The sequence below is a fragment of the Aythya ferina genome (assembly GCF_964211825.1).
Source record: "Aythya ferina genome assembly, chromosome: 27".
Classification (NCBI taxonomy): domain Eukaryota; kingdom Metazoa; phylum Chordata; class Aves; order Anseriformes; family Anatidae; genus Aythya; species Aythya ferina.
The window spans coordinates 321,762-336,267 of NC_140310.1; the positions used below are offsets into that span (position 1 = coordinate 321,762).

Below are 14,506 nucleotides of genomic sequence, written 5' to 3' on the forward strand. Positions count from 1 at the left end.
TGTTTCTTCATGGGGGAAAAATGCTGCTTTCCATTCAAATATTTAAAAATAAGGATCTGGGAGCGGCTTCGGGGCCGCCGGGGCTTGTGAAAGCGCTTTATTTGTACTTGGGTTTAATGGCAGCGCGGCACGAGGCAGGGAAGGGGAGATACGGTAACCATGGCCACCACCGCGCGGCTGGCGGCGGCGCGCCGGGGGGTGAAAAGCCGCAGCAGGCACTTTGCGGAGAAAATGCTTAAAATTTTTTTTCAAAATTCTGGGCTGGGCCGCGTGAGAGCTTCCTCGCGGGGTGAGATTTGCCGGGGTCGCCGGGCGATGCTCTGCTGCTATCGGGGTCTGGCGGAAAGTGAGAAAAAAGTAGAAAAAAGTGAGAAATAGATCGAAAAACTGAGGAAAAGCCAACAAATGAGAAAAAGCTCCCCACAAAAAGCTCTCTCACACACAAAAAGTGATGAACAAGAAAAGAAAAAAGAGGGAAAAAGCCTGGAAGAACACAGAGAGCTGGAGGACCCCGAAAGAGCCGGGCCTGGGGTGGGCAGGACGCAGCCCCCCTGCCCAGGCTCTGGAGCTCCCCCCCTCTATATAAATGCCTTTTTATTTGTCCTTACTTGTTATTTTCCCTTACTTTTTCTTTTTTCCCCCCCTTAATCCCTCAGCACCCTCACTCAAGGCCTGCCCGCCGCAGCCCCCGCGGGCTCCCAGCCTTGCGGAGGTCGGGGACGGGGGGGGCACAAAAGGGGGGACAGGGGGGACAAGGGGGGACGGAGACCGGGATTTGGGGGGTCGGGGGGGGGGGCACAGGGCCCTGGCCACCACCCCGGGGACCGAGACCCAGGAGGGGCCCGCTCAGGCCGTGCCCACCCGGGGGCGGAGCGGGGCGGCCGGGCCGGGCCGGGCGGTGGTGAGCGGGGCCGGGGCCTGGGGGGCTTCTATGGGGCCTGGGGGGGGCGTACCCCAAACCATGGCCCTGGGGGGGCTGTGGGGCCCGTGTAGGGTGGGTTCCCCCAGACCACGACTATAGGGGCTGTGTGGGGCCTGTGCACTCCCCAGGGCCCTGTGGGGTCGTGCAGTGTGGGCTCCCAAAGCCCCCAGGGCACTGTGGGGCCTGTGTGGGGCTCATGTGGGGTGTATGGGGTCCATGTGGGGTGTTTAGGGCCCGTGAGGGCTGTGTAGGGCCCATGTGGGGTGTATGGGGTCCATGTGTGCTGTGTAGGGCCCATGTGGGCTGTGTAGGGCCCATGTAGGGGGTATGGGGTCCATGTGGGGTGTGTGTAGCCCATGTAGGGTGTGTGGGGTCCATGTAGGGTGGAAGGGGTCCATGTGGGGTGCAGTGGTCCCGTGTGCGGTGAAAGGGGTCCATGTAGGATGTAAGGGGTCCTTGTGGGGTGCATTCCCCATGAGCAAGGCTCAGTGGGACCCGTGGGGTCTGTGGGGTTGGGTTCCCAAACCCCACCAAGGGCTTTGTGGGGCCCGTGCGGGGTCCGTTCCTCCTGCCCCTCCTCAATCCTGTGGGGTCCATGGGGATGCCCTGTGCCAGCAGCCCCCTCTGCAGGACCAGACCCAAAACCCACTCTTTCTGCCCAGTTTCTGTCTTCTCTTCCCCAGCTGTGCAGCACAGGACACGGGGCAGCGTCCCCCTTCTGCACCGAGACCGAGCATCCCCCCCACACCGTCGCAGCCCGAGGGCAGGTGAGGCTCCCCGAGGGACAAGGACAAGTTGTCCCCGTGGCGGGGACGCGGTGACTGCCAGCACATGCTGGCCCTGTTCCCTCTTGCCACGAGCGCCCCGCTGTACCCAGGCATGGTGTACCCTGCTCGGGTCCCCTGTGGGTTCCCCCCAGGTGCCCGGGTGGCCCGGGGCAGGCTGACGCCAGACCCCTGTTTCCTTCTTTTCCCCTGCTAGATTTGAAAAACAGGTTGTTTTTCTGCGTGAGCAAGTGCTCGCGCTCCCGTCGCTGCCAGGAGAAGCCTCGCTGAGTGCTGTTTCTTGGAATAAAATGACTTTAAAATCTCTGCTCCGAAGTGAGGCGGGGGTAGAAGTGTTTGCAGCCTCCGCGGGCTGCACCGGCTCTGCCAGTGGGGTCTCATGTGTGGGCACGCGAGTGGCCCTGGGATGTCCCCGCTGTGGTTGTCACCCTGCTCCTCCTGGCATCCGTGAGCCACATTTGCATGGTTTACTTTCCTGCGTTTGTTTTTTATAGAGGGAGAAGTGTCCCTGCTGATCAGCAGTGGGTGCGTTTGCTGTTGGCTGGTGTCACGCAGCATCTCCTTGCTTGGGTTTGAAAATCTGGGATTGAAAATCAAGGATTATTCCTTCATTTTGGGGTGTAAACATCTCCCTGAAGAGCAGCATGGAGCCTGGGCTGCAAAGCACTGCGGGTCTCAGCCCGAGTGTCTCTCAGGTGCCTGGGGAGGGGAGATCTCCAGAAGGACAGCGTTACATCCCACCCTGCCTGCACGACTCTCGCCTGTCCTTGCTGTCCTGGGGATCTCTGTGTCTTGGTGGTGCCATGGGGTTGTTGGGTACAGATTGGCATCTCCTTGCTTGCGGGGAGGAAGGTGTGGGAGGGAAAAGTCAATTGTAGCCGTGCCGGAGCTGTATTACAAAGAACAAATTCTTTTCCCGAGGGCTTTTGGAGCGTTGGTTGCTGTTTTTTTCCCTCCCTTTCTTTCTTTCTGCAGTAGAACAACTCATTTCCCCACCAAGGAGCCAGTCCCTTCCCTTCAAATGCCTGAAGTGGGGAGAGGGGCTCAGCACCTCCTTCTGGCACTCTGTGGGTCCCATGCTGCCGTTGTCCCATTGTCCCCCACCCTGGTTATGAGGGGAGAGGTCTCCTGGTTGCTGTCGTGGGGGCGAGGGGCCTCCACAGCCTTCCTGCACACCCTGACTCTCACTGATTCTCTCCTGCCTTTGCCTCCTCAGCTGACCTCCACGGGCCGTGCCGGACACGTCTCCGAGGGCTTGTTCCTGCTGGAGCACGGTGATCACCCCAGGGTGCTGCTCTCTCCATTTCCAGGTCCCCACGCTCCTCTGGTGACAGTGGCACGTAAATGTATCCTGGAATCAGAATGGCTCGGGTTGGAAGGGACCACAAAGATCATCCAGTTCCACCCCCCTGACACAGGCAGGGATGTCACCCCTAGATCAGGTTGCTCAGGACCTCATCTAACCTGGTCCTGAACACCTCCAGGGATGGGGCATCCCCAGCCTCTCTGGACAGCCTGTTCCAGTGCCTCACCACCCTCTGAGTAAAGAATTTCCTCCGAACCTCTAATCGAAATCCCCCCTCTCTTCGTTTAAAACCATTTCCCCTTGTCTTGTCATTATCTGGCTGAGCAGAAAGTTGCTCTCCATCTTTTTAACAAGGCCCCTTTAAAAGCTAAATGTAGGGGGCTGCTTGGGGAGGAAGGCAGCTGCAGGCTGAACCTGGGGCTTGGTCACAGGAGGTTTGCACCAGCACGTAGCAGCTTTATTTCTCCCCAGAGAGTTTAGAAGTGGACTTCTCCTTGCCCCAGTGCATTTGGGGGAGCGTTTGCCTGCACTTCTTATTTCCAGGGCAGGGAGGTTCCTTGCCATCCCTCCCTCTCCCTGCCTTTCTTTCCCTCTTCAGATGAAGACCTGGGTCTGTGATTCAGGACAGAAACTGGAGATTTTCATCCCTTTTCTGTGCAAATACCGGCCGCTCACGGGGCGCTGCTGCCAGACCTGCACCCCGAGGAGCTGGGTAAGCCCGCTGCGGGGGCTCAGCTGAGGGCTGCTGGTGCAGTGGCGGTGGCTTTGCCTTTCCCAGCTGATCTGGGCTAACCTCCAGCCATTTCCCTTGCTCTGATCCCAGGATGGCTTCTACCACGCGCAGCTCTCCTCCCTCGGCTTCCGCAGTGCCGCCCAGGTGACGGAGGAGGACACCAGGTGAGGACGGCACCGTCGGTACCGGTTGTTGCGTGGGCACTCGGAGCAGAGCCCTGTGCCAGGAACGCTGGGCAAATCCCTTTTTCCAGTTTTTGTTCTTGTCTGAATCCCTGGGGAACCGACTTCCCCTGCTGCACTGGAGCGCAGGGACGCCTCTCTGTCATCCCCGCTCACTAATTAGTCCAGAAAGTAGTCACGTTAATTATTTTTTGAATGCAAGCCACATCTCCGAGCGCAGAGCGATAATAACAGCAGAGAGGAAAGGGCTTGGGCCGTTCCTCTGCTTACTGTCACCCTCGTGGCCTGGAAGAGGAGTCAGCCACAGTGTCAAGGGCTTGGGACTTCTTAAATCAAAACTTGATCTCTTGAAGCTGTTGGGAAGAGCCTGAGAGGGGGCAGAGGGTGTTTTCATTCTCCCCTCTGGCTCCGGCACAAGGAGAAGCTCACGCACGCGGGGCCAGCTCGCTCCCACCCCTGGGAGATGCGAGATGGCCTCGGCAGCCCCCGTGCGCTTCCTCCTCCCCACGGCCCCGCAGGGATCTCAGCTGGTGTGAACCAGCCCCTGCTGCAGCTGAGGAGCTGACGTGGCCGCCCAGGAGCCGCTCGCTTGCCAAATGCTGAATTCAGCCCGAGTTTTTGGAGGTGCCGGACTCCTCCGGTTCCTCTCCCTTTCCGAGCGGTCCCTGGCGGCTCAGCAATCCTGCGCTGTATTTTTCCAAATCGGGTCATTATGCTCCCTTCTGCTTGAAATATCCCAGCTCCCAGCTTTCAAACTCTTTGAATAATTCATCTCCGCTCGGAGCGCCTCAGGAGTTGCGGGATGCTAAAAAAGAGGCTGGAGATGGGAGGCTGAGATGAAAAGCAGACAGCTTGGAGGTGTGGAGACCCTCTGCCCCTGCCTGGGCACCCACAGCCTCGTCGCACGCTGGGTCCCCCATGCTCTGTGATGTCTGGAACATCACGTACACCCCTCTCTGACCCAGTGGTGCTGCCCAGTTCTGATTTGGGGTGGATTTAGGAAAGTCCCTGGCTTGGGATGTGCAGCAGTGCCGGTGCTGGCAGAGCTGCTGGCGAGAGCAGCTTCGGGGACATGTCAGCAGATGCAGGGGTGGCTTGCTGAGGCGGGGAGGGCTGGAGGGTGCCTGGAGAGCTTTCCTCGCAGCCTGGAAGCCCTCAGCTCTTCCCTAGCAATGCCAGATTTCCTTCTCCGTGCCAGGAAAGCGGGCAGCAATCTGGTGAGGCCTGGAGCAGCGCTCTGCACCAAGCAGAGTGCCGGTGCCTCCATTTCCTCGGCTATAAAATGGGAAGAAAAGTCTTGAACGCTTGCAAAGAGCACGTTTGAGGGAGGCTGATGCAGTAACAGCACCCTGAAAATGGGGGTGCTCTGTACCGCAGCCCCGGCTGCTCTCACCCGCTCTGTCTCCGTGCCCAGGTACCGGGGCTGGCTGGTTCGACGCCTCTGCTGCTTCCTGGCTGTCTGGGACTGGAAGGTGCCCGCCGACACCCCCAGGGACCTCCCGGAGAGAGTCTGCCGCAGCCGCAGGTCAGTGGGGACAGCTGGGGGCTTCGGTGTCACCCCCCCATGGGACCCGGGCCCTGCAGAGACCCTGTCCTCGTGCAGGGGCTGCTCCGTGTTCGGTCTCTGGCTGCTGCTGCTGCGCGGCGCCGGGTGACGTGGCCTCGTCAGGCACCTGTCACCTCGCCCCTTGTCACTGCTAATTATCCAGCACGGGGCTGGCAGCCGGTACACTGTAATTATTGTAACTCAGAGCGGGTTTGGCTGAAAAAAAAAAAAAAGCTTTAACCCGCGCTTCCCACCTCGCCTCCCTCCTCTGCAGGGTACGGGACGTCGCTGCCACGCAGGCCCGTGGCTCGGGGGGGAACAGCGAGTCCCGCCGGGGGTGGAAGGAGAAAGCCCTGGAGATCCTGGCTGGGATCCAGGCCCCGCTCTCCCTCCCCGTGCTCAGGTGGGTGCGGGGCCGTGCGGCACCTCCCAGCCCCAGCTTGGCCATTCCCAGTCCCACTCCTCCGCTCCAGCTCCCTCCGGCTCTTCAGGTGGGGCATGGAGCCCCTTGCAAGGGGGGGTTGCTCCTCGGGGTCTCGCTCGGCCTCCTAGGGATATTTCCCCCTCTGCGGAGCTGGAATACAAAATGCTGGAGTGGTGGTGTTAGGGGAGCCACACCAGGGGGATGGAAGTCAAAGCAAAGCAAAGGAAAATTTCTCCTTTTTCTCCCCCCTCCCCTTTTTTTTTTTTTTTCCTTTTACCTCCTGTCATTGAGAAATTGGCAATTAAAGGTTGCATTGTACCCTAATTGCTCGTCTGATTGAGCTGTAATAAAAGAACCTTCTGAGCAGTCTGAAGTATTTAAAGGGAAGAAATTACCCAGGGGATAAAAGCGTTCAGATCCTTCCCGTAAGCAGCGTGCGGGAGGACGGGGAGATGGAGGGGTAATTGACTTGAGCTTTTGTTACCGGGGGGAGAGGGGGGTGGTCTTGTCACATCCAGCCTTTAGTGTTTTAACTTAATTTATAATGAAGCTGTTTATTTGCTTCATGGGAGCTGAGCAGTGAGATCAGGAGTCGATGCCGTGAAGCGAACCGGCTCGCACAGCCCCATTTGTGCCTGGCTGGGGAAACTGAGGCAGGGGAGGGTCAGGACTGTGCCTGGGAGGAGGGGGAGGGAGCTGAGGGAAGCGACCACGTCCCTGGATGGTGCCCGGGTGCTGTCTCGTAGCCTGGCCGAGGTCTCTGGGGGCTTTGGGTGCAGCCACGGCCCCCGGGGGGCTGCTCACCGCCTTGCTGTGCTGCCCCGTCCCGCAGGTTGTGCAGCTGGGTCCTGCTCCGGCTCCTGAGCCGCCTCTTCCTCAGCGTGCAGCTCCACCGAGGGCAGCTGGAGATGGTGCTGAGGGCTGCCACGACGGTGAGGAGCCCGGCTGCCCGCTCCCGGCACACTGTGGCTGCACATCTCCCCCTCGGCACCCAGTCCTCATCGCCTCCTCCGTCCCCACAGCCCGACGTGCCGCTGGTCTTCCTCTCCACGCACAAATCCCAGCTGGACGGGCTGCTGCTCTCCTTCCTCTTCTTCTCCCACGGCCTGGGGGTGCCCAGGGTGACAGTGGGCAGCTTGAACTGCAGCCCTCGCCTCCGGTAAGGCACGGGGAGGCCTTTATCAGCCCGGCACGTGGCTGCTTCCCTGCACAGGGGGAATGAGATTGCCTGTGGGGAGGGCAGAAGGGTGGCAGGGAGGACACGGTCCCATTCGTGGGGGGCACCCACAGCATTTTCCTCCCCAACAGGGCCTTGCTTCGCTGCCTGGGAGGGGTTTTCCTGCCTGTGGGGATGGAGCAGACATCGAGTGGGCAGGACGGAGGGCTCCCAGCTGCTGTGCTTGCCTCAGTAAGTCCACCCTCCACATTCACCCCCCGGGCTGGGAGGGAGGAACCCCCCCAAGCACCCAGTGAATGCTTCTTGGACCTGCAGCACCACGTGCTGGCAGATGGGTGAGGCTGTCAAGCTGTGGTAAAGCCCTGGCCGTGGGTGGTGGCAGCTCCCGCACGTCCCTGCGGTGCCACCGGCACCCCCAGCCTCACCCCCTCTGCTCCAGTACGTCGAGGAGGTGCTGAGGAGCCGGCAGCCTCTGCTGATCTTCCTGGAGGAGCCCTGCGCCCCGCGGTACCTTTCAGCTACTGCCCAGGAGTGGCTGGCCCCGGTGCTCCGAGCCGTGCGGGATGGCGCCGTCCCCGATGTCCTCCTGGTCCCCGTGGGCATCGCCTACGACCTGGCCCCCGACAGCCTCCAGGGCAGCGGAGCGGTGAGCGGCCCCGAGCGCACTCCTGCCCTGGGACAGCACCTCATTTGGGGTGGGGACGTCCCCTCTGCCACCCCGTTAATTAATTAATTAACTCCACTTCTTCTCCAGCACGGTGCTCGGCCCCTCAGCCTCAGCGCCTGCCTCTGGGCCGCGTGCCGAGCCCTGCGCCGACGCCTCGGCTGTGCCCGCGTGGATTTCGCCCAGCCCTTCTCCCTGCAGGTACCGCGGCACCACGGCCAGCCTCTGGGGCAGAGCTGGCTCCCGGGATCCAGCCCGGCCCCAGGGGATGTGCTGCATGATGCTCTGGGCTCTGCAAGCCTCTGGGGGACGTGTGGAAAGGTTTTGGGATCCTGGGGGGATCTGGCGTTCTCCAGAGAACCGCTGAGCCTGTGTCTAGGGGAAGCTGGGGCTCGATGGGGCAGCTCTTGGTGGGCCCAAAGGCCTGGATTCATCTGCGTGGTGCTGAGGGCTGCTGGCAGTAACCAGCTCCGTCCTCCTCCCCAGGAGTTTGTGACAAAAACCCTCAGCAGACAGAGCAGCGCGGGGAAGCCGCCGGAGGAGCTGCTGCTGCCCACCATCCTCGGCACTCAGTAAGCTCAGGGCAGCACCTCACACCCCCATGCCTGTTCCCAGCCCCCCCTTTCCCACCTCTCTCACCCCCTGCTCTGCAGCTCCAGCCAGCCGCACAGCGAGAGGGCAGAGCCTGAGGGTCCGGCCCCAGGAACGGCTCCTGGCTCGGAGGCAGAAGCCAAACTGATGGTGACCAGGCTGGGCCTGCACGCCCTGAGCGGTGAGGGGGCTGCTGGGGGGGGGGCGTCCATCTGTCCTGAGCCACCCGCCTGGCACGCAGGCTGCGGGGGAGCAGGACGCCCTGGGGGCTGCGTGTCCCTGCTCCTGCTGCTGCCTGGCAGCGCCCGTGCTGGAAATAGAGCACAAACAACCGAGTGCCAAGGGAGACAAACGAGCACCTCTCGCTCCCCGCAGACAGCGCCGCCTGCTCCGCCGTCACGGCCGTGGGCATCACGTCCGCGCTGCTGCTGCACAAGCACCGCCAGGTGAGGCGAGGCCCTCGGGGGGCTTCCAGGCTGCCCTCGGAGCCCCCCAGCCCAGCTCAGCCTCCTCTCTCTCCCCGCAGGGCGTGCTGCTCTCCCGGCTCATGTCAGACTTCGTGTGGCTCCTGGAGGAGACGCTGGTGCGCCAGCACGACGTGGGCTTCTCGGGGCAGCTCCGCGCCCTGGTGTGGCACAGCCTGGCCCTGCTCAGAGCCCACCTCACCCTCTACCACCTCGCACCCCTTGGTGACGTCCTGGTGGTCCCCGAGGTCTCGGTGGAGGCGCGCTGGGAGCTGGGCCAGCACAGCGCAGCCCTGCTGCCCGTCTTCGCCAGCGAGGCGGTGGGAGGTGAGCAGCGGGGCACGGGGGTCCCTGACTTGGGGCCTGGTGACACCGCGGTGACACCGCTCGCCCCGCTCTGCCGGTAGCCTGCGCCATCCACGCCCTGCTGCTGGAGATGCTGCCCTTCCTGGGGGTGGCCTCCTGCCCCGCCAGCATCACGCTGAGCCAGGATGAGCTGCTCCACAAGACCCTGCTGCTGCTCCAGCTGCTGCCCCCCAGCCTGCTGGGGCTCCAGGTGGGAGCAGGCGGCACGGGGACAGCTGCCGTTGCGTGGGGGTGGCCGGGCACTCGCCGGCTCCTCACCAGCCCCTTCTCCTCTCTGCCAGCCCTGCCAGCCCCTCGACCACCAGAGCCAGGACATCTTGGACAAGCTCATCCTGTGCGGGCTGCTGGAGGCTGAGGAGGTGGGTGTCCCCGCTCTGCTCCCTGCCCTCCGGTCCTGGTCGGGGACAAGGGACTGAGGCACTTGTCCCCTGCTCCCCCTGGGCTGGGAAGGACCCCCCTGGGCAGGGGTAAGGGGACAGGGATGCGTGGTGCCATTCAGGGGTGCCCGGTGTCGCTGTGCAGTTGGAGAACGAGCGCTGGCAGTGCGACCCGGCCCCGAAGCCCTTCAGCAAGAGGCAGCCCTGGGCCGAGATGGATTTCACCGACAGTGACAGCGACAGCGACAGCGAGGACGTCTGCAACCGCTGCTTCAAGGTGCGTGGGGGCTCCCCCCCCATCCACACCCTTGGGATGTGGCAGGGTGCTGAGGCTCCACAAACTCGTTTCACTTCGGGCTCTCCCCAGCTCCGAGAGCCCGAAGGCTCGCCTGGCCTCCTCCTCTTCCTCTGCCGCCTCCTGAGCCCCGTTCTGCAGACCTACGCGCGGGCAGCGGCTTTCCTGGAGCAGCCCAGCTGGCCCCAGCCTGGTAGGACCCCCCCCCAGGACACCCCCATGGCCCCTTCTTCTTCTACCCCCACCCCAGCCCTTCTTGGCTTTGGGGGAAACCGAGGCAGGTCGGCAGCACCCACCCTCACAGCCCCAGCCCCTCCTGGAGCCCACGAGGGCTGCGCTGCCCCGGAGCTGGGGGTGTCGGGGTTTTCTCCCCCACCCTGGTGCTGACCCGGCTCCCCCCCCCAGAGGCAGCCTGTGCGGGGGCACTGCAGCAGTTCCTAGCAGAGGAGGATGGTTTGGGTGAGTCGGGGCCTGGTGGCGGGCGTCCCCCCACCCCTGCTGGGCTGCAGGTGGGACTGGGGGGGCTCCCTCGGGGATTTCTCTCCCTCCAGAGCGCCCCACCCAGAGCCTGGCGCTGAGCACGCTGCGGACCTTCAAGGAGATGGGGGTAAGCACGGCCGGGCTCTGCCCCCGTCCCCATCCCCAGCAGCCTCACTGTGACCCCCCCGTCCCTCCCCAGGTGCTGGAGGAGGCGCCGAGCCCCGCGGGGCCCCTTCTGCACCTCACCGAGCCCTTCCGCTCCTCCGAGGGCCGGGGGAAGCTGCGAGCCTTCATCCAGCAGTTCCTGCAGCCGTAGCCCCGGCGCGGCAATAAACCCAGCTGCGGGCACAGGGAGCAGCACCCTCCTCCTCCTCCTCCTCCTCCTCGTGTGGCTTTATTGAATGCCGTCGCGGCACGGCGAGGCCCGGGGGGGGCTCAGTCGAAGCAGGGGGGGGCTCGGTGCTCACACCACCTTGTTGCAGATGGTGCCCAGCTCCTCGATCTCGCAGCGCACCTCGTCGCCTGGCTGCAAGGCAGGAGGTGCTGCTGGCACCGCGCCTGCTGAGGGCTCGGGGGGGGGCAAAGTGGGGGCTGCTGGGCCCCAGGGGTGCGTGCCCCGTGGGGAGGGGGGAGTGGGGTGCGTGGGGAGGGCGGCCAAGGGGGGGTCTCCACCTCCAGCACGAGCTGGGAGCCTGGGAGGGGGAAATTTGGGGCGCTGGGTGAGAAGGGATGGGGGGAGGAAGGTGTAAAGCCTGCAGTGTGTTTGATCCAATGGGGGGGCCACCCCAACCCTCCCGGCCTCGTTTCGAGCCCCCCACCCTGTGCTCACCTTCAAAAACACGGGGGGCTTCCGGAAAACCCCCACACCCGGAGGGGTCCCTGTGAGCAGCACGTCCCCGGGGCGCAGCGTGACGAACCTGGGGGGAGCAGGGGAGCCATCGGCTGGGGTCCCGCACACGGGGGGAGCCGGGATGCTGCCGGCCCCCCCTCCCCGTGCTGTCCCCCCCCCTCCTGGTGCCGCACGTACTGGGAGACCCATGCGATGAGCTGGGGCAGCCTGAAGACGAGCTGCTTGGTGCTGCTGCTCTGCATCAGCTGCCCGTTGACGCTGCAGCGGATGCTCAGGTTGTGGACGTCTGCGCAGGGGACGTGTCACCAAGGGGGGGCACCTCGGGGACCCCACGCTCGAGGTGGGGGCGAGCTTGGGGTCTGCCTCCCGCCCCGTTCCACCCCCACCTGGCACCGAGTCCTTGGTGACAATGGCCGGCCCCAGGGGACAGAAGGTGTCGAAGGTTTTCCCCAGCAGCCACTGCCTCCCGTTCCTCCGCATCTGCCAGTCCCGGGCGCTGACATCGTTGGCCACGGTGAAGCCCACCACGTGCTCCAGCGCCGCCGATTCCTTGGGGGGGGGACACTCAGCCAGTGCTGGGGGGGGGGACACAAGGTGGCAGGGCCACAGCCACCCCCCCCAAAGCACAAGGCGCTGCCGTTACCTGGATGTGCCGCCCCGTCTTCCCGATGACAGCAGCCAGCTCCACCTCCCAGTCCACCTCCTGGGGGACAAATCGGGGCTCGGGGGGGGGGGCTGCACCCCCCAAAATGGGGCGGGGGGCGCGGGGTGGGGGCCGCGGGGCACTCACGCTGCTCTCGGCCGGGTGCACGATGTCGTCGAAGGGCCCGACGATGGCGCTGGGGAACTTGCTGAAGATGAGGGGCTCCTTGGGCACCTTGACGTCCTGCTCCAGGCAGTGGTCGCGGTAGTTGAGCCCCACGCAGATCACCTTCTCGGGGTCACCGATGGGGGCCAGCAGCCGCGCCCCCGCCCTCGGCAGGCGGTGCTGGCCCGAGGCCAGAACTCTGCGGGGACAGGGCTGAGAAAGGGATGGCGCCAGGGACCCTTGGGACCCCAACCCTAGACCCCATAACCCACCTCGGGACAGGGCTGAGCATGGGGACGGTGCCAGGAACCCTTGGGACCCCAACCTCTGGACCCCATAACCCGCCTCACGATCCTGTAACCCACCCCGGGACCCCAGCACTCTATTCCAGACCCTGACAACCACCTCTGGACCTTGTCACCCACCTCTGGACTCAGTAAGACACCTCGGGACCCCATAGCCTACCTCGGGACACCAGCACCCATCTCAGGACCCCAACACCCACCTTGGGACTCTTGTGGTGTCCCTACCTCTGGCGGGGGGGGGTGGAACGAGATGATCTTTCAGGTCCCTTCCAACCCAAAGCATTCTGTGATTCTATGATAAGCACCTTGGGACCCCTTGGGACCCCAACACCCACCTCTGAACCCCATAACCCACTTCAAGACCCCGTAGCCCACCTCAGGACCCCTGTAGCCCACCTCGGTACCCCGTAGCCCACCTCAGGACCCCATAGCCCACCTCGGGACCCCGTAGCCCACCTGCAGGCCGCGGCCAGGCCGTGCTCGCCGGTCTCCAGGAAGGCCCGCATGGAGCGGGGCAGCGAGGGCTCGGCCCCGCTGAGGTCCACCAGGCCCCCACCCTCCTCCTCCTCCAGCCCCAGCCGGGGCTCGGCCCCCCCAGGAGGCTGGAAGCGGACGAGGCGCATGGCGCGGGGCAGCGCCAAGGGCACGCGGCCGGGGGGCATCCGGCACCTGCGGGCGGTGGGGGGGGGACGGTGGGCACCGGGACCGAGCCCCCAGCAGGAGGGAGGGGGGGGGTCCCGGGCTGGGGGGGTTGAGCCAGGGGGTGGGGAGCGGATCCCCAAAAGGAGGCTGCGGGTGGTGGATCCCTCCCAGGGTGGGTCCCTTGGGGGCTGCAGATCCCTGCTGAGGGGGGGTTGGGGTGCGGCTGGGGATGGAGCCGGGGGGATCCGGGGTCCTGTGGCACACTGGGGGGCAGATCTCCCGCCACTAGCCCTGATCCCAGGGGATCCACCCCAAATCCTGCACAGCCCCGGCCCCACGGGACCCCCCCAATCCTTCACAGCCCCAGTCCCATGGATCCTCCTCCCCTAATCCTGCATAGCCCCAATCCCATGGGACCCCCCCTCAATCCCACACAGCCCCGATCCCATGGGACCCACCCCAAAATCCTACACCCCAAAACCAGCCCACATGGGACCCCCCCCAAATCCTGCACAACCCCAATCCCATGGGAACCCTCCTCACCTCCTGCACGGCCCCGATCCCATAGGATCCCACCCCAAATCCTGCAGAGCCCTGACCCCACTGGACCCCTCCCCCCCCAATCCTGCACAGCCCTGACCCCATGCCCCCCCCCCCCCCCCCAAATCCTACACGGCCCCGACCCCAGGGATCCCCAGCCCCAATCCCATGGGATCCCACCCCAAATCCTGCACCCGGAGCCCAGCCCCCGTGGGACCCCCCCCAGTCCCTTCCAGCCCCAATTCCCCGTCCCCCCCCCCCCCAATCCCGCCCATCCCCCCCCGCCCCGGGGGGGGTTTCCCCGACCCCTTCTCAGCGGGGCGCGGGGGGGATCCCGGCGCCTCCTACGTCACCGCTACGTCACCGCCCTCCGGCCACGCGCTAACCCTGCGCCGCCCGCGTGCAAGCCGAGTCCCCGCCCCCCTCCTCGGGATGGCCAATGGGAGAGGGAGGAGGTCGCGCCCCTCAGCCAATGGCGGCTGGGGGCGGGGGGCCACGCCCCTTCCTCCAGGAAGGGCGGGCGTTGCTAGGAGACGGGGGCGGCCGCCATGATGGCGCCGCTATGGACGCCCCAAGGGGCTGGGGGAGGGATGGGGGGAGGCGGGCAGCGCCGCGCAGGGCACTTTTTTGGGGAAAAAGCCAAAAAAAAAAAAGAATAAAATAAAATAAAATACTTCTCGTCCTTGTTTGGGGGCCTTGGGCAGGCTGGCGGGGATGGGGAGCGGGGTCGGGGTCAGGCGGCGCAGTGATGGGACGGGCTGATGGATTTAATTAAGGGGGGGTCATCAGGGAGGAATTGGGGGCGTTAGGGAGGAATTGGGAAAAATCCCTTGCCATAAGGGAGGTGAGGAACTGGACAGGCCTCCCGGGGGTGCTGGGGGAGCCCCATCCCAGGGGGTGCTGGGGGCCAGGCTGGGGGCCCCCTGCAACGCTCACAGTCACTGCGTGGATCAGGAGAAATTGGGTTTATGGGGGGGGGGTGGCTTCTTCACCTTGTCCGGGGGACAAACCCTGAGCCAGACCCGGGCTTTGGGCTGTGTCCACCGGCT

At 64.4% G+C, this 14,506-nt stretch overlaps 2 protein-coding genes across 9 annotated transcripts; one reads left to right on the plus strand and one right to left on the minus strand.

The window, feature by feature from the left end:
- Window positions 1-695: 695 nt before the first annotated feature.
- On the plus strand, window positions 696-10,687 carry GPAT2 (glycerol-3-phosphate acyltransferase 2, mitochondrial). Of its 7 annotated transcripts, XM_084499326.1 has the most exons (22): window positions 1,035-1,689; window positions 2,924-3,043; window positions 3,612-3,725; window positions 3,837-3,910; window positions 5,343-5,453; window positions 5,749-5,877; window positions 6,731-6,830; window positions 6,921-7,057; window positions 7,207-7,306; window positions 7,515-7,721; window positions 7,830-7,940; window positions 8,226-8,311; window positions 8,393-8,511; window positions 8,706-8,776; window positions 8,857-9,121; window positions 9,202-9,350; window positions 9,442-9,519; window positions 9,683-9,814; window positions 9,905-10,025; window positions 10,238-10,291; window positions 10,384-10,439; window positions 10,512-10,687. In XM_084499326.1, the coding sequence occupies exons 3-22, from the start codon at window positions 3,612-3,614 to the stop codon at window positions 10,626-10,628; spliced, it is 2,331 nt and encodes a 776-aa protein (XP_084355452.1). In that variant the 5' UTR covers window positions 1,035-1,689; window positions 2,924-3,043; the 3' UTR covers window positions 10,629-10,687. The 7 variants fall into 7 exon arrangements, with proteins under 7 accessions (XP_084355447.1, XP_084355446.1, XP_084355449.1 ...); XM_084499321.1 differs by adding an exon at window positions 696-712 and having other exon boundaries at window positions 1,606-1,689; window positions 6,731-7,057; window positions 10,384-10,687; XM_084499320.1 differs by adding an exon at window positions 878-901 and having other exon boundaries at window positions 1,606-1,689; window positions 6,731-7,057; window positions 10,384-10,687.
- On the minus strand, window positions 10,681-13,845 carry LOC311424316 (oxaloacetate tautomerase FAHD2B, mitochondrial-like). Of its 2 annotated transcripts, XM_084499327.1 has the most exons (8): window positions 13,764-13,845; window positions 12,732-12,944; window positions 11,953-12,169; window positions 11,806-11,865; window positions 11,549-11,711; window positions 11,340-11,448; window positions 11,142-11,229; window positions 10,681-10,838 (listed from the first exon to the last, which is right to left on the minus strand). In XM_084499327.1, exons 2-8 carry the CDS (start codon window positions 12,935-12,937, stop codon window positions 10,776-10,778), a joined length of 906 nt encoding a protein of 301 aa, XP_084355453.1. In that variant the 5' UTR covers window positions 12,938-12,944; window positions 13,764-13,845; the 3' UTR covers window positions 10,681-10,775. The 2 variants fall into 2 exon arrangements, with proteins under 2 accessions (XP_084355453.1, XP_084355454.1); XM_084499328.1 differs by lacking the exon at window positions 13,764-13,845 and having other exon boundaries at window positions 12,732-13,366.
- Window positions 13,846-14,506: the final 661 nt, after the last annotated feature.